The following is a 23,394-nucleotide window of genomic DNA, read 5'->3' as shown; positions in this document are numbered from 1 at the left end:
ATCAAAAATATCTTAATTTGTGTTCCGAAGGTCTTACGGGTTTGGAACGACATGAGGGTGAGTAATTAATGACAGAATTTTCATTTTTGGGTGAACTAAAACTTTAAAGGGGTGGTTGATTGCAATTTCACTTTTTTAACATTAGTTAGTGTGTAATGTTGCTGTTTGAGCATAAACAATATCTGCAAAGTTGCAGCGCTGAAAGTTCAATGCAAACAGAGATATCGTCTTTTAAAATTCTGGAAGTTTAATGCCTACAAAAACAGCTGGTAAGGGACTACAACGAGTTACTTCCCGAGTCCGTTACGTCAAAAACCCAGATAAACCCCGCCTTCGGGAACATGTAAGGAAGGGGGCGAGGCCATGCTGTGCTGCTTTAGAGAAGAGGAAGAGAAAACTAGGGGTGCACGTAAAAATCTATTCATATATGAATCGCGATTCTGTCTTCTAACGATTCTAATGGATTCACAAGTTTCAAAATTAATGTTCTAAAACAGCCGTTCTTAATACTGTTCCTCGCGTCGCCCTGCTCTGCATCTCTCTCTCTCTCTTTCAGATCGTCAGATCAGCTCCAACAAACTGTTCCAATTATACATTTTCACATAGCAATGAGAAGCGTTATACATGGTGTGGTTGCCGTACTGTATTAAAGCTTTAATCAGAATAACCATATCTTAAAAGCTAACATAAGCAGTAGCATAATAACAGCGTATCTAAAACTATGATACAACAAACAAACAAACATACCAATAAGAGCCGTGCTTGCACAGGTTCTGCGCGATCCTCTTCACTAATATCCTCTGAGTCTCAATCGGGCTCAAATTTATAAGCAATATAGACGACGCCATTGTTTACAATACAACCGGAGCACATGCCGCTGAGCTGAGGGGCGGGACGTATAGACGTACGCGTTTTAGTGAATCACAACACACTGAGCCAGCTAACCAATCAGAGCCCATCACGTATTTCTGAGGGAGGGGCTTCATAAAAACAGGAAATAATCAAGGCGTTTGTCAGAGAAGGGACAGAGCGTTGTGGAATAAAGGTAAATTATATGAAAAATAATGCATTTTTAAAAAAACGAAGTGTGAACACATGTTAGACTGCACCCCATAAACACAATCAAGCCTAGAAAAAAAACAGTAAACCACCCCTTTGAAATCACAGTATTTAACATAATGTTTAATCACAGTATGGCCACTCCCTCTACATCTGTACTGCTACACAAATTAAAATAGTTTGTTGGAAATAGTTTAGTGGAAAGAAACTTCAATTAAAAGCCGCTAGAGTATGCTCACGCAGTATGCTTTGATTGTTATCTTTACTTGACGATTTCATCGCCTACTACATCAGACCTTAGTGCGTCCAGGTTTGGTGAAGTGAATTGTGTGTCAGAACGCTTGAGCTCCGATAATGCAGCGAGTGTTGCTGCGAAAAGCTTTTGGATGTCTGTACATGTACACACATGCTTGGCACATGTCTGCGTGTCTGGGCTGTTCGCTATTGTTCTCTCTCTTGGTTTTTCTCACCCTCCTCCTCCTCCAATCATAACCACTCTCTGTCCCTTGTTCTTGTGCTGTTTTCTTTTTCTTTCTCACTCCCACCCTCCTTCTCTTTTTGTTCTACCTTGGCTCATCTCTTGCACTTGCTGTCTCGCTCGTCTCTGCTGCAGAATGGAGCCGTCCAGAGTGGTCATGCGGCGTCAATCACAGAGAAAGAGAGCGGAGGCCAGTAACTTGTGCCACCTCATCCTCCTCTTGCAGCATGTCTGAATAGATATTGCCACAGTTCATTTCCACAGTGTTTTCATCCTCGTTTTGAAAAGGCTGTGTGTGTGTGTGCGTGCCGTATTGTCTGCGGAGGTTTTGTTGTGTATGTGTTTGTTATTTAGTGAGTGTTTCACTGAGCTCAAATTTCATGCTTTATTTCAGGCTCTGCCAGAATGGGGTGGCTATTTTGGGTCTGAATGGCTCCTGCTTTAGAGTCATTCTTCATGTCTCTCTTCATACATTCCTTCATCTCTTCCTTCCTTTATGCTTCATTCATCTGTTTGTAAAGATGCATTGCATTCATATGCACAGTTTACATACCGTCACCGTCTGATGTGCGTTACCATTGTGACTGTATGCACCCTATTCTCAATGAAAGCATGACTGGGCAGATCATGTGCAGTCATATGTGGTACTTGCCTGACCCTCACGAAAAAGCTCCAGTAAACAGTATTCATGCAAACAACAGATATTGTATGAGATGTAATATTTATATTTATCTATATAATATAACAATGACTACCTTAAGTCAGTGCAAGTAAAAGTAGGTCTAGTTCAAAAATTACTGAATAATAATAATAATAATAATAATAATGATAATAATACTAATACATGTTGAAAATTACAAAATTACCCGTTATAAAATATGATATAGGTAACTTCAATTGAATTGAAACTGAAGTAGACAAAAGTCCACTCCAACTCTACAATATGAATGCAGAGTGAACTGGTTCAGTAAATGTTATGTTATGTTATGTAATGGATAATAATAAAAATAATTTTATTATTTTTATTTTCTTAGTAGTAATAAAATATGAAAATACATGTTGTTGTTACTACTACTACTACTACTACAATTAATAATAATAATAATTATTATTATTATTGTAAACAAAGTAAATAATACTTGTTCTCTCACAAAAAAAGTGTAGTATGAACGTAAAGTGAACTGGATTTTTTTCCTTGTACACGTTTGGGTCTTTTTAAAGCGTGTGAACATGAAAGAGCACTGACAAATCTATTTTACTTCTTTTAATGTGACACATTTCCCAGTATAACTGGGTATTCAGTGAGAGATAATGTGTAATGTCGGATGTCCTTTGACAGTCAGTTCATGGCTGATGTTTTGCGTTTCCTTCACTGTGAGTGGCAGTTTGTTTTAAAATTCCTTCAGTTTACATAAAATGCCAAATGGAGTTTTTATGAGGTATAGAAAATAAGCTAATAACATCTTTAATCTTAATGCATGATTGAAGTGTGATTTGTTAAATGGTTTGATAGCCCTTTTATTGCACATGGAGGACTGGTAGTCGCAGGTGCCGCTGACATAATTATAAGTCTGTTTCTTTTCAATAATGTATTTCTCCCTTTAACTCGGTGTGATAGTTTTGAACGGCCCATTGAATTTGACTGCTGATATGTATGAAGAAGGTGTTGAGGTGGACTGCGTGTTGTGTGGATGTGGCGACAGGAGGCAGCCCCATCAATAATGCAGGTTCTCTCTGTATGGGGTCAAGGCATGATGGGATATTAAGACGTTACCCTACTGGTCGTCAGGGAAACAGGCAGAGGAGACAGCAGCAATTGAGGAGGGTGGTTGTGGTTTTGTAGCCTATATCTGTAGAATTTGCAGTCAGTAAATCTCTCTGTTTTTCATCTCTTTAATTTTCATTAATAAATGATTCTTTCCCCTCCAGCCAGTGTATAAGTATCCATAAAACAGATACGTTTGTGTTTACAAAAAGCCATTGAATTCACTGGTGCTGAATTTTAGAACTGAATAGCAAACAAAGATTGCGTTTACAGTAATCCACTTATTAGTTATGGCTGGGCGATGTACTGAATGTTTAAATCATTGTGAATAATGCAGTGCATTTAATATGCTCCTGTATCGTAACAGTTTAATATCACGTCTGATTTGAAACTAAGATGCGGAAATGGTGGTTGAGTTGGGAAGTTCAGTTCAAACTGTCTGCTTCAGTGAATCAGTTCAAACTATTTGTCTCAGTGAGACATTTTTCATGTATTAAAATTATTTTGTGAAGAATAATCCTCTGTGCTTAAATATTGTTGTTTATTACTATGTATCATTAAATAAATATTTTCAAAAATGTAATTATTATTATAGGCAACTTTTTTTTTGTCTTTTTGTCATTTGTGTGTTTAAGAAAACAAGATTTTTTATTTATATATATATATATATATATATATATATATATATATATATATATATATATATATATATATATATATATATATATATATATATATATATATATATATATATATATATATATATACATATACATATACATATACATATACATATACATATACATATATATATATATATATATATATACATATACATATACATATACATATATATACATATACATATATATACATATATATATATATATATATATATATATATATACATATATATACATATACATATATATATATATATATATATATATATATATATATATATATATATATATATATATATATATATATATATATATATATATACATTTATTTATATGTATTTTATTTATTTAATTTTTGCCGTGTATTCCAGGCTTTGGAACAAGAAGATACTGATCTACAAAACACATATTTATATGTGAATTAAATGCTATAGCATTTATTCATTATGTAAATAATCCTAGGTAGCTGATAGCAAAATTTGCTAAATCATCTCTGATTAATCCAATCAATTGGATTTTATAGAGTTAAGTATGAAACGTTGTAGAATAAGGCTCCTCATAATTTTATGAAATAAAGTTAGAGGAAAGAAGTTTTTATTAAGTGAGAGGGAGGGAGAGAGAGAGAGAGAGAGAGAGAGATAATGGGTGGTGGTGAAAGATAAAGAGACAGAAAGAGACAGACAGACAGATTAGCTTCGAAGAGAGAACAGAAGAACCGGTTCAACCCATGAGGTTGAATATGTAAATATGATTGCAAAGAGCCAGCAGGCATTTTCCAGGAAGAGGAAGTGGTGACGCAGAACTTGGTGTGTGTGGGAAGGCGCAAACAGGATGCCTGCTTTTGCTGCTTCCTGATTTGGATATTCTCGATAACTTTCCCATTAAAATAGCCATTATTCTGAGAAAGACTGGAAGTGGATCTTCACTTGGAGATGCTCATATGGTGCGTTCTGTAAGAAGTCTTTGCAAGAGCTCGGCAATAATGAGTGGGGCTTCTGTGTGTTTTTATCAGATGTTCACCTTTTGAACTTCTGAAAGATGTGTAATTGCATCACTGTAGAATGGAGTCATAATGTCCTTAAAACCCACCTGCTATCTTTACTGTTAGATCGGAAACATTAGAGCAACATAAAGGCTGAAGTTTCACTCTTGCTTGTGTCCTTGATTCTGCCGTGGGCTCCACATCTCCTGCTTAATTAAAGGCGTATGTGAAGTGCTCATCCTTTCTCGCTCTTGCTCTTTTCTTCTCTCAGTATTTAGCTTTCACTGTTTGCGTTCATCTCCTCACATTCGCATTCACTCTCACCCTTGCTCTTTTATGCTCTCTTGAGCAGAATGTTGATGTGGCTTCTGATTTAGTTGCAGGTGCACTCAGAGTATTGATGAGGGTGGAACTGTACACTTTGAATGGAGTATTAAAGGAACAGTTAAAATGAGAATTTCTCTCATTTACCTTCTCATTCCTGCCAAACAAACCCTGGTAAACTAGCCCAAGATAGTTTAATGGGCCAGAAAACTAGCTTACGACTGTTTTTCATTCCAAGCCAGCATGACCCCTGCATTTAATACAATAGAAACAAATAGGGACTGGGGTGGTTGAGTTTTAACATTACAATAAAAATGCCATAAGTATCATAAAAAAGGTCTATGCAACTCAAATTTTCTGAAATCCTATGATAGTTTATTTAAGGAACACCCAAATTTCGGTTGTGTACTTATGACGGTTTTTCCCTCTGTCATAGCTGTGAAATCTCATTTGCGTACACGCATATTCAATTATAAAATGAATATTTCAGTCCTGGATGTGGATTGGTCAGCTTAGTGTATATTGTGAAAACATGATGTGATGGCTAAAGAGTCCTCCTAAAAATTACAAAAAGCACCCTGAATATGACAGCCCTAATATACATTTAAAATATCTTTATGTTCCATGAAGGAAAAACATTTGGAATGACAAAAAGGTAAATACATAGACAGAATTTTCAATTTTGGGTGAACTGTCTCTTTATAGATGTGACTTTAGATCCTTGACCTTAACAGTCATGAATGGCTGTATGCCTATCACTTATTTAACTCCACTGCGGAGTTCAAGGAGATGGAAAGGGTGAAAGAGATATAAAAGTAGAAAAGATGCAGTCGGTTCTGCAGCAATTTTTTGGTGTTATAGGTTTGTGACAGACAGCTGTACGTGTCAGCACAGGCAGTGCAGTATGGGCACAGTTGTGTAATGTCTCTCAGTCGGACTCAGGAATGATGAGCTCATACTGAGAGTTTTTAGGTGACCGAGAGTGTTTTCCTTAAAGGAATAGTTCACCCTGAAATGGAAATTGTCATCATGTTGTTCCAACCCTGCATGACTTTCTTTCGTCTTTGGGACAAAAATGAATGTATTCTGAACATTCTCTCTCAAATATTTGTCCATCCTTTTAAAGTCTATGAAACTAACATTTTCATGCTTCAGAAAGTACGTAAAGACATCCAAAAATAATCCATAAGACTCTGATATGGTAAACGGATGCTCAAATGTGCTTGCCTGACATGTGAGGACCAAAATGTTTTAAATGGTTGGACAGAAATGATAAAAGAATATTAAACGTAAATAACGGTACAAAATATTTTTTAAAAACAATAGTCTAGCATGTGGTCTGAGTAAATGACAGAATTTTCATGTTTGGGTGAGAGGAAAAGGCTGTTTGCTTGTGTGTGTTCAGTGAGGGAAGGGGAAAAGACTGCAAGCCGATGGTCTGTGCTCTGAGATTTCCGCTGAACTCTGGGAGGGGTCAGGCACGGGGCAAGGTCAGGGCTCTAAACAAACACACTTGCTCACATGCACGCATACAGCAGAGGGTCTATGACCAGAGTGACAAAGACTGAAAACAGCAGCAGAAGCCAGAGAGAATGAAAAGAACGTGTGCGTTTATATACAACGACTCTCTGATAGTATCTGGATGCCACAGTTAAAAATCTATTCTATTCAATGCTGTCTATTGATAAAAATATTAAACCAAATTCAAACAGAACTAACTTGACATTTGAGTCGTTTTTATTACTTCACGTGATTTCTAGTGAATGTATGAAGTAATTTCCTGCCAAGTTCACACTGATGTTCTAGTAGTGAAACCACAGGTGTAGTTTAAAGTGCACCTATTATGGGTTATTAAAGGCTATTTTTTTGGTTTTGGGAGTCCCCAACAACAGGTTGACATGCATGCAAGGTCAAAAAACACTTACATTTTCTTATAATATGCATTTATTTTTACCTTATTTGCTCAACGACTCCCAAACGATTCGCTCAACGATTAGTTTTTCCAAACCCCTCCTTTGCGTGACGCTAATCTGCGGTGATTGGTCCGATTGGTCGATTTCATTTAAAGCAGTGTTTGTGATTTTCAGAAGTGCTGATTTGTGTACAGCGTTACCGGGGAAACGGCTATTTTTAACGCCCCAAAAGCCGCACCTAGTGCACATAGTGGGCGGGCAATGTGCTAATGTTTCGTTTTGACGTCAACCTGAAACAGCTTAAGATTCGTTTTAAAAATGACTCGTTTCAATGATTCAGAGTTGACTCTTTCTTTTGAGAGACAATAAATTTATACACGGTGCACTTTCAGATTTAAAACTTTGCAGGATGTTTTCATTCACTTAGAGCTGGGTTACACACTGCATGAAAGGTCATTTTCAAAAATCCATAATAGGGGCACTTTAACGCATTTACTATAGAGATATTTCTCAAAAAGGTGTAGTCACCGTAGGCTTTGAGTATGCAAAATTTCTTCAGACACAAATAACACTATAATGTCACACTATAAGGCTTCTGTGTTAATACACCACAAATAACTAAAAAAATAACTAAAATCTACTCTCAACCAATGCTGTGTGTTTGGGGCGGGACAAACATGCAAGTTCCGGAAAACGGTCATTGTTTTTGCACTCTAGTGGCGATTCACATATGAATCTGATTCGATTTGATTCCCAGTTCATTAATTTGTCCAGTAACTCTTTTGAAATATTCAGTCAAAGAACCAGCTTGTAAGAGTCACTAATTACAGGAATTGGACTGCAGTTGTCAGGCTGTTTGTTTAATGATTCATTAAAAAGAATTGGCTTCTAAGAGTTATTCATTTCAAGAATCAGACTATGTTGACCTGGTGTTTTTATTTATTTATTTTTTTAAGGAATAACTGGCTCATGAGAGTCATTCAGTTTAAGAATTGGACTACGCTGGTAGAGCAATTTGTATTTTGATTCACTAATAAGAGCTGGCTCATAAGACTCATTCATTTTGAGAATTGGCTTGCGTGATATTGAAGTCAATATTGGGACCATTCAAAAGAAGCAATTTTAAAATCAGTATTTTTATCCAGCCCTACCAGTGGCACAGAAATCGTACTTCACCTTTCAAATAAATGCCAGATGGTTTGATATTTTGTATTTAATGCAATGACATTCATATATTTTAAGTGTAGCTTAAGTGCGATTAATATTTTGGGCCACAATATGTCTTTGCATACATAACTTGTAAGGAAGACAGACATCAGAAAGGCCAGTGCTAATAACAAAAACGGACATATTCACCGAGGCAGAAAAGTGAGAAGTATCACCAAAGAAGAGGAAGTGTTGTCGTTGGTGAAGTGGGTGGAGCGATGACAGTAAAAGTAGGAAGAAATTTGTGATTGTGTGTCATGAGACGTGTGGAGGAAGGGCATTATATCACTGTATTTCTGACATACATTTTGAAGGGAATGTTTTGTGACCAGATTGTCTTTAATTCTGTATTAAGGTTAGTAATTCAGATTCATTAGTCTGCTTTTTAATTAGATCAATTATACATTTCATTTATATGTTGTGCAGCGTACGACTTCATGGATTGAGATAATTGACCCAGTCCCTGCTACAGAAATACACACACACACACACACACACACACACACACACACACACACATGCACAAACACACTGAGGGTTGATCCATTTCCCCTGGGGCCCCGTTTCACTCCATCATAATCAGTGTCTCTTCTCAGACACACTGTCACAAAAACACACAAACACACACGCAGCACTGCTGCTGAGGTCTGGAACATTCCGCACATTCAGCTGTATGTGGGAACACTTAAAAATAAGCTGTAGACACGTACACACACTTTCAGTTTTTTACTAAAACCGTTTGAGAAGAGATGAAGCCTTCAAGTGCATTGTCTAGAGCTCATTATTTGTTTGGGGTGCACTTGTGGTGGAATAGAAGTGCTTCTTTAGTCATCCTTTCTTTTAGAGATCATAATATGCCTTTGGTTGTGTGTTTTCTGCCCCTAATCTAAACTTTGCATGTTTCTTAGGTGCTGATATGTTTTAAACATGAGCGGAGTGGGTGAGAACTCACTTGAGCCGTTGTGCTCGGACCGAAAACGCAAACTCTCCACATGTGACACTCCAGGACAAGGGTGAGACATTTTAGGGTGCGATGACAAGCAGTGACAGGTTTTTTTGTTTTTAAATGTTTTTCTTTCCTAAAATTGCATGTGTGTTTTTAATCTACAGATGTGATAAGCGCAGGAGGGAACAGGAGAGCAAGTATATCGAGGAGCTGGCCGAACTAATTTCGGCCAACCTTAGTGACATCGACAGCTTCAATGTCAAACCAGACAAATGTGCCATCCTTAAAGAGACAGTGCGCCAGATACGACAGATCAAAGAGCAAGGTACACATCTGCTCAGACTGCGCTTTTATATATCAGTCTGTGAAAATAGTTACTAAACCCACAGTGTAGGGACACGGATGAATTTCATCGGTTTTATAAAAACGGTGCCACCTGGTGGCAGGTGGAATATTGTGCTACTGCAAATATTCACTAGAGTGAAAATTTGTAGTTGTGTAACACCTTTGCTAGTTTTAGCTAATAGAAAATGTAGTTTTAGACATTGAAAATCTCTTTTTTTAGTGCAGTGCATGACTACATCTGTGGATGTAAATGAATGCGAATGAGTGGATTATCCAGCAGCAAAACTTAGCAAATCTAATTTGACTAAAATCGGTAAATCATTTTCCATAAAGAAAAATGTAACTTAATTATCAGATTTGAGGTATATTTTATACAGTTATACTCATTTTTTTTCATAATTATATATCGCATTCAGAACTGTAGTCTGCACAAGTTTGTTGCGCGAGACAGGCCTTTGCATGCCTTTTTTCACTTGGACTATAACCCGGAGTTCACGCGGTGAAACGATGAATAGGCATTGTTGTTCATTCTTCCTTATTTGACATTCCATTGGTTAATAGTGTCTTACGGGAATGAAACCTACAAATCTACATATCAAAGTAAGCAGACCCATTTTTCTGCTGTTCCCTTTCTATAATATGGTGAGACAAATATGCATTAACACTACCTTTCAAAAATTGTATTGCACAAAAAAAAAAAAAAAAAAAAACCTCTTTACAGCCGTTTACTTTTCTAAAATGTTTCTAATGTATGGTCTATATTCACACCCTTCACAGGTAAAAGCTCATGTGGCGATGATGATGTCCAGAAGGCGGATGTGTCCTCTACTGGTCAAGGGGTCATCGACAAGGACCATCTGGGCCCTCTGTTGCTGCAGGTAAGATTAAAGACCTAAGGTCAATGGTCACCAGAAGCTCATTTGCTCACTTCTCATACTAGCATTCTTACCAATTATGTTTTAAAGTGTTTTATAATAATAATTCGGAATCGTTCTCTCTCTGTCAGGCTCTGGATGGGTTCTTGTTTGTGGTGAGTCGTGAAGGCAGCATTGTATTTGTGTCAGATAATGTGACTCAGTACTTGCAGTATAAACAAGAGGAGCTGATCAACACCAGCATCTACAACATACTGCATGAGGAAGACCGAGACGAACTGCATAAAAACCTGCCCAAAAGCAATGGTATATATGTCAATGTATATCTTTTAAGTGAATGTTGCTCTTTATCTGGTCACAAAAACATAAGCATATAGAGATGACTACGTTCATGATGTCTCCTGAGCATCATGCATTTTGTATGTGTTTGAAGGTCCCAACAGTGTGTCATGGGGCGGTGATGCCTCCCGTCAGAAGAGTCACACGTTTAACTGTCGCATGCTGGTGAAGTTTGGCCATGGCGGTCCTGGAGGTGAAGAAGGTGCCGGTGGGCCTCGCTATGAGACCATGCAATGTTTCGCTCTCACACAGCCTAAAGCAATGATGGAGGAAGGGGAAGGTCTGTAGTAAATTTAGAATTTCTCATTTCAATACTTTTATATTCAGATTGAAGTCGATATACTTTGTTTTATAGTGCTGCTTGTGAATTAGTTTTAAAGTTTTTCTTCTTCCTGTCTTTCAGATCTGCAGTCTTGTATGATTTGTGTAGCGCGGAGAGTGACGGCAGTGGAAAGGACAGAACGATTCAGTACTAGACACGAACTGTCAGGTAAAATTGATTACAAGATTAACTCGATGTTAATCTCATCAATGAAACTACTGATTTTCTTTGATTTTTCTCTATGAAGGCAAGACGAAAATTCATCATGACAATAATTGAACAATATTAAAATGACTTGAATTCCAAATATTAACTACAACATTTTATATTACTTCAATACATATGTATTACCAAATCATACTATATGTACTCATAGATTTGAGATCAAAATAGGTCACCTACAAGATTTGTGTAGATCTGATGAGAGAGTGTTTTTTTGGGGGGGTCTTTTTACCGTACCATTAGTACCAATTCAGTTCTGTACCCGCTTGTAGTCAACCGCTTTTAAACACTCCAGTGTTTTTTTTGCATGCATGCTCTGGTTTTGAACTCTAAAACCACAAGTTTATTTACGTGTTTTTGCAGCGTTGAGTATTGTAGCCAATCACAGGCATCTCTGTTGAAAGGAATGGCCTGTTAGGGGTGTTTTCTGTTGGTTAGTCAGAATCCTCTCTGAACCAATTTTTGGATTGCGTGTCTTTGTCACCTTTTTCACCCATTGATGAGTTTGCATCCCTGTAATTAGTAAATACTGAAAATGTTTAAACAGAAAACAAAACTTTGAAACCGATGGGGGGATGACGTAGAATTATATTTGAGGCAGGTGTAGTACCACATCTGAGCGTGTATGTTTGACCCCAGGTAAACTGATCGAGATCGAGCAGCAGAGCCTGTTGCACACCACCATGCGTCCTGGCTGGGAGGATTTAGTGCGCAGGTGTATGCAGATGTTCCTGCATCGCAGTGAGGGTCAGCCCTGGTCCTACAAGAGACACTATCATGAAGGTCTGTGGCAATACACCTGCATGGAACCTTTCAGTATTTCTCAGCTTTAACCTTTACTTTAGTTAATTGTGTAAATGAAGTAAATTACTTGATGTGCTTGAGAAATGATGTTGAAAGACAAAATAGAAGTGTGAATTCTGTAACTTGTTAATATGGCAGAAATAAAAACAGGCTGCTTTTGCATTTGGTGTGAAATGGGTTTGACAGATTGAATACATGTTTTATTAATGTTGTTTGTATTCTTCTTTTTCTTTTCAGCATATGTTCATGGAAGAGCAGAGACTCCACTCTATCGGTTCTCTTTGTCAGATGGCACTCCAGTAACAGCACAAACGCGCAGTGAGCTCTGCCGAAACCCTGTCACCAATGACCCGCTCACTTTCCTCTCTACTCATCTTCTGCAGAGGTTTGTTCCTCTCCAAGTCAACAGTTATACACTACTCTGATTTTACATGAAAATGCCCCTGTGTTCTTCTCGCCTTCACTTATATTTCAATCTCTTTCACTCAGGGAGCAAAATGGATACCGACCCAATCAGGGTGGTGTAATGCGATCAGTTATGGGCAATGCCAATCCGAATGCCCAGATGGGCATGGGCAATACCAGAGGCTACGGCATGAACGAGCAAGGTCACATGGGACCCAGAGGAGGAGCTATGTATGGCCCAGGCAACAGGATGAATCAAATGAACCCAATGCATCAGATGAATCAAATGAACCAGATGAATTCAATGAATCAAATGAATATGAATCAGATGAATTGCATGAATCAGATGAGCACTATGAATCAGATGAACTCAATGAATCAGATGAACTCCATGAATCAGATGGGCCATCCCGGCATGAATCAGCACCAGCAGGGTCAATTTCACAGTGGTGGCTATGGAATGGGCATGACAAGTCCCTCCCAAGGAAGCCCTGGGATGAACCCTGCTCAGCAGAATCTCATGGGGTCACCACGGATACGAGGGAGTCCTAAAATGGGTGCAAGTCCTTTCTCACCTGGAGGTAAGTGTCCTGTTTTTGCATTTTGGATTAGATGGATGTAAGATTAGGTCTGTGAAATCAAACAGAATTCCATAGACAGCTCCATTCAGTTCCACAGAATTAAAACATGTCACTTACAAAGTTCTAAACACCCTGTGTATTAATTTATTAAATATTTTAGCTAATTATATAATTCTCTTACCTGATAACAAATAGGGATTTCTCACTGTGGTTAAGCAGTTGTCCAACTTTTTCTGTGAATGTGAGACTTCTGATTCATTAGCCAATATACCTAGTACATTTACATTTAATCATTTGGCAGATGCTTTTATCCAAAGCAACTTACAATTGAGGAATGCATCAAGATATTTACCATAAGATGGCAATAAATACGTCAAGTGCCTATTATACAAGGTTTCAGTCATGGTTCAGAATAGTTAAAGCTAGGACAGGAAGGGAGTAAATGGCAAAACTATTGTGCAACAAACCAATGTGTTTATAATTATGATATTGATTGAAATTATGTGATAAATAGTAGTTCAGGCACTAGTACAAATACTAGTTGTGTTGTCTCTATTAGTGCTTAATTTGAAAACAAGCTCAAGATTTAGCTATATTTTCTTGATTTCACAGGCATGCACTCTCCCATGGGTCCTGTGGGAATGGGCGGCAGTGGTGGATCTTCTGGTCCATCAGTTGGCAACACTTTCTCCAATAGTTCTTTGAATGCTCTCCAGGCCATCAGTGAAGGCGTTGGCTCTTCTCTACCTTCAGCTCTCAACTCACCTGCCCACAAATCCGACAGCTCTCCCAGCATCAACTCGACCCAGTCCAGTCAGCAAGGCCAGACCGGCAACAGCAAACCCAGCGCTGGGGATTCCAAGAGCCCGTCAAGTGCTCACAGCACAGGGTTAGAGCAGCAACAGGCTTCTTCATCGGAGACCACGGATAAACCGGACAGTCAGTCCAGCAAGGACGGTTCCACTGCGGCCGAAGCCAACCGGAGAGTCCCTGATGGAAAGGGCCACAAGAAGTTACTTCAGTTGCTCACATCCCCAACTGAAGAGATTGGGATTGGGTCTGGTGGACCTGTCCCAGGTCGTGCCTCCACTCCATTGGGTCCTGACTCGAAGGAGGCAGGAAGTGGCATGATGAGTCCTTCATCGACGGGAGTGTCCTCCTCATCTGGTTCATCATCGGGGAATAACGTAAATCAGCAAGGCTCGGGAGGAGTGTCGTCCACGGCTTGTCCCGGTGGCCACCACGGCTCTCACACCTTACAGGAGAAACACAAGATACTCCACAAACTTCTTCAAAATGGAAACACACCCGACGAGGTGGCTCGCATCACAGCCGAGGCCACTGGTAAGGCCTCTCTTGGTTCGGAGCTCCCAGGCGCTGAGGGGAGGAATCTAGATCTCAAGCAGGAGCAGCACAGCCCGAAAGAAGGAAAAAAACCACAAGCCCTCCTTCACTACCTCCTCAATAAGGATGACTCCAAAGAGCCCAATGCAGCAGAGGTCAAGCCAAAGCTGGAGGAGCTGGAAGGGAGAGGGGTCACTGGAGGGCAGGGGTCAGGGGTCACAACCTCAAATTCTAACAGCCAGGAGGGCAAAGTCAAGATCGAACCTCCTGATGAGGTATTTATGGTTGATTCATACTGCATAAGTACTTATGTTGGGTTCATATTTCTTCTACTTCTGAAGATCACATCAGTCTTATATTTTGGGATTAATTTAGTAATAAATATAAATAGATATTTTTAACTACATAAATAAATGTAATAATTAATACTTTCATTCAGCAAGGATGCATTAAACTGAACAATTCACAGTAAAGACTTGTTACAAAAGTGTTACAAAAGACTTCTATTTCAAATAAACTTTCATTAAAGAATCTAAAAGAAAGAATTACATTTTGAAGTATATTAAAATAGAAAACAATCATTTTAAATTATATTAATGTTTTTGTTAAATTGTAGTATTTGTAAATATATCTGTTTTTTGGTCAAATAATTCAATTCAATTCAAGTTTATTTGTATAGCGCTTTTTACGATACAATCGTTGCAAAGCAGCTTTACAGGAAATTAAGTTTCTATTATATATATTATATCTATCTTTGCACATTTTGAAAAATACTGGCAGTTATTAAATTGTTCTGTTGATATGCAGAACTCTCTTGCAAATTTGCAATTACTTATTGATCATTCTAACATCAATGCTTTGTTTTATTTTTCCAGCTGGATAATTTGGAGAGTATTCTCGGAGGGCTGAGGAATTCTGGTTCTGGAATGTTTGCTGATTCTGGAACTGGAGGAACGGAAGGGGGCAATAAGCAGGGCAATGGACCTAACAGCACCGCACATGGTGAGTAACAGCTAGGGATGTAACAATACCATTTTTTCAGAGCCGATCCGATCCAGAAAATTCTGAGTATCGGCTTATTCCGATACCAGTGCAGTTTTTTTTATTTTTTTTAATCAATGTAGAATTTCTATACTTCTGTGTGTTGACCTGATCGTCACTCTTTTGTGTAGACAAAAATACTATTATAAACTATGTTAGTGGATAAGTTAGCAGCAAAAGTTATTCTAGAAAAATCATGAGTGCACAATTTTATAAAATCGAAACATTTAGTAAAATAATATTTAGAGGGGAACAAATAAAAGTGAAATAAGTGTAGGACTAAATCTGGTAAAATGTTACACATTGCTCTTTGTATTGTTGTAAAATACATTAATGAAAACAAGTAAATGTATTTATATATAAATATAAACTATAAAATTAAAAGACATTTCTTTTAAATGGAGTCCTATCTATCATATGTTGCTGCCTCTATTACAGTGCTATACATTAGATTATTAATAGCCTTTCTTTTTCTGTCCTATCATAGGACTGAACAAGAAACGCTATAAATAATCTTTCATTGTGCAAAAATATTATAATATGAAAAGCTCCGATACAGAGCAGCACAAAGTGCTTATGTGCATCCCGTGTGCAGAATAATGCGCTTGAAGCAACACTGAGTCACAGCGTGCAGCGCTCCGCATAGAGAAGTTCAAATCACAAAGGAAAGAGATATTGATGCATAGTTCATGAAATCTGTGCAATAGTTTGAGCCTTTTCTTTGAACAGTTTTAAATTTCAGTTACTGTGCGCTTTTGGAGAGAGTTTCATCATCTTGACTGTTGTAACCGAACGTCACACGCAGTTTGATGCTGAATGGAGGATGACAGACAGCCGCAGCGGCGAGAAGAGTTTATGTGAACTTGAATTTAACGACTTAAATATTCATCTGTAGCCTACCTCACGTTAAACAATGGAACGGCTTCAGAACATTTGGACTTTGACTTTGTTGCTTTATAATGTTTTTGTGCTTTCGTGGGGCTAAACAGTAACACAGAATAGTATACAAACAATATCGGATTTGGATCGGTCTCGTCTGACTGATACCCGATCCGGCAGAAAATACCAGTATCGGAGCCGATACCGATACTAAGTATCGGATCGATGCATCCCTAGTAACAACACCTTGAGGGCCTCAAAGTCAGGAAGGGGATGTTGAAAATTGAATGTAAAGATTAGATAGAAAATATTTTGGGCATATATTATGCAGATAACTGCTGATGACCAACAAAACCTGTCCTTTGTTTTTATTCTTAATGCAATTTGAATGAATTTCTGTGTATTTCAGACCGGGAGGGGGTTGGTATGGGCTCTGGTCAACGTGTGCCCTTCCAGAGGGCTGTGTCTGTCGATGGTAAACCCCTGAGCGGACCAGGCATGACTGGTAGGAGGAGCGCCCCTTCCTCTCTTGTCAAACAGGAGCATACTGACACCCAGATAGGCATGGGTGAGTGTCTCATATATTCAGCTTTAAATTTATGTAGCTACAACTGTATATGCATTAATTTTTAGCTGAATTTTAACATTCCAAACATGCTTTTCCCAGGAGGTCCAAACAGGCCAATGGGAATGCCCAATCGGCCCCCTATGGCAGGTGCAGGAGATTGGGGAATGTCCGCTTCCGGCAGCCCTGTTGGACACCCTGGCATGGGTCGCACAGGCATGGACCACAATCCTAAGAGCATGATGGGAGGACCCATGGTTAACCGATCAAACAGCGTTCCTGCAACCAGATCCATGTTGCAGCAGCAGTTGATGGAAATGGGTAAGTTCTGTTAACTCAGTACCAGCAGTGTGGGCGTGTTAAGACAGATAAAACATCCAATTAATTAAATTCGAAAAACTGCATGTTGTTGTTTTTGCAGGGCCTTATGATGTAGGAATGGGTATGAATTCGTTCAGTGGGCAGGCACCTCCACCACAGTCCCCTTCATGGCCAGACAGTGGGATGGGAATGGAGGGAGCACAGAATGCAAACAGGTAACACAAATGAGACTACACTAGATCTCTCTCTCATATATATATATATATATATATTTTTTTTTTTTTATATTCAGATGTAATCCCCTTTGTAATTGTTAACATTTTATCAAGTAACTGTAATTTAATTACACATTTTTCTCTCAGTGACTGTAACAGACTACAGTTACATTTATTTTGTAATTAAATTACGTAACCGCATTACATGATGTAACTTTTGTTTGATTTATTCTTAAAACCAAAAAAGTACTTAATTAAAACAAGTGTGTGCATCTGAGGATTAAGGTTAAATAAATTGATCTTGTTTTAAGGATATTTTGATGGTTTTACACACAAGTCAATAACAGCCTTTTTGTCTGCTTTTTATACATCAGGCTGCCATTTAATAACTCTCTGGATGACCTTCTGGTCCCTCCATCTACCACTGAGGGTCAGAGTGATGAGCGAGCTCTGCTGGACCAGCTGGACTCTCTACTCAACAACACTGACGTCATCGCTCTAGAGGAGATCGACCGTGCCCTTGGCATACCAGATCTCATCAACCAGGTACCCAGCCAGTTCGCTTCATGCAAGAGATGCGTTCAGTTTATACAGTGGGTATGGAAAGTATTCAGACCCCCTTAAATTTTTCACTCTTTGTTATATTGCAGCCATTTGCTAAAATCATTTAAGTTCATTTTTTTTCCTCAATGTACACACAGCACCCCATATTGACAGAAAAACACAGAATTGTTGACATTTTTGCAGATTTATTAAAAAAGAAAAACTGAAATATCACATGGTCCTAAGTATTCAGACCCTTTGCTCAGTATTGAGTAGAAGCACCCTTTTGATCTAATACAGCCATGAGTCTTTTTGGGAAAGATGCAACAAGTTTTTCACACCTGGATTTGGGGATCCTCTGCCATTCCTCCTTGCAGATCCTCTCCAGTTCTGTCTGTCTGGTTGGTGGACAGCCATTTTTAGGTCTCTCCAGAGATGCTCAATTGGGTTTAAGTCAGGGCTCTGGCTGGGCCATTCAAGAACAGTTACGGAGTTGTTGTGAAGCCACTCCTTCGTTATTTTAGCTGTGTGCTTAGGGTCATTGTCTTGTTGGAAGGTAAACCTTCGGCCCAGTCTGAGGTCCTGAGCACTCTGGAGAAGGTTTTCGTCCAGGATATCCCTGTACTTGACCGCATTCATCTTTCCCTCAATTGGAACCAGTCGTCCTGTCCCTGCAGCTGAAAAACACCCCCACAGCATGATGCTGCCACCACCATGCTTCACTGTTGGGACTGTATTGGACAGGTGATGAGCAGTGCCTGGTTTTCTCCACACATACCGCTTAGAATTAAGGCCAAAAAGTTCTATCTTGGTCTCATCAGACCAGAGAATCTTATTCAGGTGTTTTTTAGCAAACTCCATGCGGGCTTTCATGTGTCTTGCACTGAGGAGAGGCTTCCGTCGGGCCACTCTGCCATAAAGCCCCGACTGGTGGAGGGTTGCAGTGATGGTTGACTTTCTACAACTTTCTCCCATCTCCCGACTGCATCTCTGGAGCTCAGCCACAGTGATCTTTGGGTTATTCTTTACCTCTCTCACCAAGGCTCTTCTCCCCCGATAGCTCAGTTTGGCCGGACGGCCAGCTCTAGGAAGGGTTCTGGTCGTCCCAAACGTCTTCCATTTAAGGATTATGGAGGCCACTGTGCTCTTAGGAACCTTAAGTGCAGCAAAAAAAATTTTGTAACCTTGGCCAGATCTGTGCCTTGCCACAATTCTGTCTCTGAGCTCTTCAGGCAGTTCCTTTGACCTCATGATTCTCATTTGCTCTGACATGCACTGTGAGCTGTAAGGTCTTATATAGACAGGTGTGTGGCTTTCCTAATCAAGTCCAATCAGTATAATCAAACACAGCTGGACTCAAATGAAGGTGTAGAACCATCTCAAGGATGATCAGAAGAAATGGACAGCACTTGAGTTAAATGTATATGAGTGTCACAGCAAAGGGTCTGAATACTTAGGACCATGTGATATTTCAGTTTTTCTTTTTTAATAAATCTGCAAAAATGTCAACAATTCTATGTTTTTCTGTCAATATGGGGTGCTGTGTGTACATTAATGAGGAAAAAAATTAACTTAAATGATTTTGGCAAATGGCTGCAATATAACAAAGAGTGAACAATTTAAGGGGGTCTGAATACTTTCCATACCCACTGTAAATCATGACTCTCAGTGCTGTGGTGTTAAATATGTTAGAGCTGCTGCCCAGTCACATTCACTGAAAACCACCGTTGTGGTCTTTTCTCTCTTCAGGGTCATAGTTCAGACCAGCCCCCTCCGCCAGACCCCTTCTCTGGTCCTTGTCCGGGACCTGACTCCTCTATGGGTATGGACCCCAAGGGCATGTATGGGCAGGGCTACCCGGGCCCCCCTTCCATGGGAATGCAGGGTGGATATGGCCGTGGTCCCAACCCTGGTCCTGGACCTGGTCCCATGCCAGGGCAGTCTGGACCAGGGTTTAATCCTATGATGAGTCAGATGAACCAGCAGGGTGGCTTCCCCGGAATGAGCAGTATGGGCGCTATGCATCCTCGTGCTAATATGACAAGGCCTCGGATGGGGAATCCGACCAGATACCAGCTGCAGCAGAGACTGCAGGGACAGCAGGTAAGTAACTGCGCACCAACAACACTCAACTTATAATTTCTGTTAATGATACAAATATAAGTGATCAGTGTAGAAGTGTAATCTAATAACCTGATGTTGCAGCTGATGCACATTTAGAAATTACAATGTCCCAGAATCTATTTGGCTATATTATTTTGAGTAATGTAGGTCTGTGATTACTAATTAATAACAATCAATAGTGAAAATGATAAAAATAGTGAACATTCTAAGTATAATAATATAAAATTATAAGGCAGTATTGATTAGACGGGGCTTGTTCTTGTTGTTGTTTTGTGTATTAAATTAACACTTAAATTTAAATGTTTTTAATGTGAGCTTTCTTTTGTATCTTAACCATATAATGGAAGATTATTAATGACAAAAATATCTTTAAAAAACATATATATTGTATTGAGAGAGTTCGCATTTTGAGGACTGCAATTGAGTATTTTTAAGCAGTGAATATTTCAAACATTTCACAAAATTTAGTAATAAATATTTGCCTTCCAAAGTTTAGTTCCAAAATATTATTTTTAATTTTAAATACCAAACTGGTGGTAATGTTTGCGTGTAATATTTCTCTTGACAAATTTGGCTCCTAAGTTTCAGTGGTATAAATTCAAATGCAATTTCAAACACTTTTAGGAATTGCAGAAAAAGCGATGATTTTATTAAGAGCAGTGCTTTTTTTAAAAAGGCATTTGACATTAATATCCTTCCAGAACAGAACATCCAAAACAGTGATTAAACGTTGCTGTTGCTGGTTTTCTTCTGATTCTATGATATTTGTTGTTAGACATACATTTTAGGTTCTAAATTAACAATAGATCTATATTCAACACAAATAATTTGTTTAATCACTTTATTATTTGGATTAATGAAAGCTTTAGTATTTAGCATATCTCATAACATTTGAATGTTTCTTCGCTACAGTTTTTGAACCAGAGCAGGCAGGGCATGGGGATGAGGCCAGATAACCCTGCAGGAAACCCTGGCATGAGGCCTAGCATGCAGCCAGGCATGGGCGGCCAGGTACCTTTTTTTTATTTTTAATCTTTTGATGACATCTGAAGCCTTATATGTGTTCCATTTTCTCTCTCTAATATCATCCCTCCTTTATCTTTCAGCCTGGTTTCCTGAATGCACAGATGATGGCCCAGCGCAGCAGAGAAATGATGAATCTTCAAACAGAGGTATAAATCGATCACTTTCAAAATATTAATTTGTGTGTCTGTCAGTGATGTGCAATTGCATATATGATAATTATCCCCCATTGACAATGTATGTAGTGTAACTGAAGTACAAGATTTTATGTAAGACTGATCATAACCAGTGTCTTACGTAAAATGTTTAACCATTGTTTTCTCCCTTTCTGCAGATGAGAAGACAGAGGATGATGATGATGATGCAACAGCAGCAGCAGCAGCAGCAGCAGCAGGTTGCAGCCGGAGGCTTCAGTCCCCCTCCTAATGTCACAGCTCCCACAGGAATGGACAACCCTATGGGAGGCCCGCCAATGACCCAGCCCGGCCAGCAGCCCTTTAACTATGGAGGCAGCTATGGTAGGATAGTTAGCATATTGGGATCTTGTAGTTTGAAAAATGTACTCTAAAATAACAAGCAATGAAACGTGGATATTCTATCATTGGAATAGAATATCAGTTTGCTTGGGTATATCGATTGCTGATTAACATGCTATGCACTTTCTTGTTGCTTTCTTTTTTATAAATGTCTCTGGGTTGTGATTCCAGGTATGGGCCAGCAGGGGGATCCTTCATTTGTGGGAACAGGCAGCAGCCCCCCTAATAATATGATGTCTGCCCGTATTGGTGGTCCTCAGAATCCCATGATGCAACAGCACCCTCCGAGCAATCCCATGTACCAGTCTGCAGAGATGAAAGGCTGGGGACAGGGGCCTATGCCCATGAATAAGTAAGTCATAAAACCTTCTATAGCACCCTGGAAATGTCATTTTTGCCTACAGGTCTTGAAAAATAGTTAGTTACAAAAATCATGAAATTACAATTACAACTACAATTTACTGTAGTTTAAAAAAAAAAAAAAAAAAAAAAAAGCACATAAAATATACAAATAAATGTACAAGTAAAGAATATTCAGTGGTACAAATCATATTTAATATTCTTTAAAATAATATTTAATATTAATTTTTTGGTTTATTATTGTTTTATTAATGTACGCTATTGTATATTTAAAAAGCTTTTCAAATTATGGTCAGTTATAAAATAAAATTTAACCAGCTAGAAAACAGTCAAAAGCTGTGTTTTTATTGTTAACTATATCTGAAATAAAAATATATTAAAGCTAAATCTACATATAAAATGTATAATAATTAAAGATAATAATTAAAGATATAAAAATGAAAGGTAATTCAAAATGATAATATCAATAGTAAATACTAATAGTTTAAAAGTATAGAAATAATACTATAATTAGACTTGTGTGGAACACTGTGTCAAGTAGCAAGTAAAATCAACCTGTCAGTCACAATAGTCTTTAGTACATGGTCTTTAATAGAGTTCACATTTATATTGGGTGTATTTAATTTAATTTGATCATTCTCCTGTTTTATGTTTCCTAGCTCATACTCGCAGCAGCAGCAATATCCCCAGCAGGGGGCGCCGGGACAGTATGGGGGAATGATGATGAACGGTTCCATGCAAGGAGGTGTAAATGGCAACGTTGCAGGACAGATGCCCCCAATGCAGGGCCAGATGGGCATGAATGCCATGGGTATGGGACGCATGCCAATGGGACCCGATCAGGTACAGATTGCATTGATTTAGTTACATTTGCTTAAAGGAATTCAGTTTTCTGAAATCCAAGATGTAGATGAGCTTGTTTCTTCATCAAAATCGATGATTGAAATTTAGTGAATGGGTGCCGTCAGAATGAGAGTTCAAACAGCTGATAAAAACATTACAATAATCCACAACTAATCCACACGACTCCAGTCTATCAGTTAACATCTTGGGAAGGGAAATGCTGCATGTTTGTAATAAACAAACGAATGCATCAAGACATTTTTACTTCAAACCATAGTTCCTGACAAAAAAAAAAAAGAGTCTTCTAGCCATAATATTGCTTTCTCCAATAAAAAAAACAAAAAAACTTAT

At 38.5% G+C, this 23,394-nt stretch overlaps 1 protein-coding gene across 1 annotated transcript in view; it reads left to right on the top strand.

The window, feature by feature from the left end:
- The window catches only part of ncoa3 (nuclear receptor coactivator 3), a 44,862-nt gene that overhangs the window by 19,078 nt on the left and 2,390 nt on the right, over positions 1-23,394 (top strand). The window contains exons 2-22 of the mRNA XM_058791090.1: positions 9,319-9,423; positions 9,521-9,681; positions 10,479-10,579; positions 10,708-10,882; positions 11,010-11,195; positions 11,319-11,405; positions 12,099-12,242; positions 12,501-12,648; positions 12,753-13,249; positions 13,862-14,868; positions 15,469-15,595; positions 16,923-17,081; positions 17,181-17,399; positions 17,500-17,614; positions 17,989-18,160; positions 19,907-20,260; positions 21,194-21,292; positions 21,388-21,453; positions 21,639-21,822; positions 22,012-22,192; positions 22,860-23,043. Coding sequence (XP_058647073.1) covers positions 9,338-9,423; positions 9,521-9,681; positions 10,479-10,579; positions 10,708-10,882; positions 11,010-11,195; positions 11,319-11,405; positions 12,099-12,242; positions 12,501-12,648; positions 12,753-13,249; positions 13,862-14,868; positions 15,469-15,595; positions 16,923-17,081; positions 17,181-17,399; positions 17,500-17,614; positions 17,989-18,160; positions 19,907-20,260; positions 21,194-21,292; positions 21,388-21,453; positions 21,639-21,822; positions 22,012-22,192; positions 22,860-23,043 — 4,452 coding nt within the window. The 5' untranslated portion in view covers positions 9,319-9,337. The remainder of the gene's footprint in view (positions 1-9,318; positions 9,424-9,520; positions 9,682-10,478; positions 10,580-10,707; positions 10,883-11,009; positions 11,196-11,318; positions 11,406-12,098; positions 12,243-12,500; positions 12,649-12,752; positions 13,250-13,861; positions 14,869-15,468; positions 15,596-16,922; positions 17,082-17,180; positions 17,400-17,499; positions 17,615-17,988; positions 18,161-19,906; positions 20,261-21,193; positions 21,293-21,387; positions 21,454-21,638; positions 21,823-22,011; positions 22,193-22,859; positions 23,044-23,394) is intronic.

The sequence above is a fragment of the Onychostoma macrolepis genome, chromosome 11, assembly GCF_012432095.1.
Source record: "Onychostoma macrolepis isolate SWU-2019 chromosome 11, ASM1243209v1, whole genome shotgun sequence".
Taxonomy (NCBI): domain Eukaryota; kingdom Metazoa; phylum Chordata; class Actinopteri; order Cypriniformes; family Cyprinidae; genus Onychostoma; species Onychostoma macrolepis.
The sequence above is the reverse complement of the archived record's forward strand: the minus strand, read 5'-3'. Positions and strand labels throughout refer to the sequence as shown.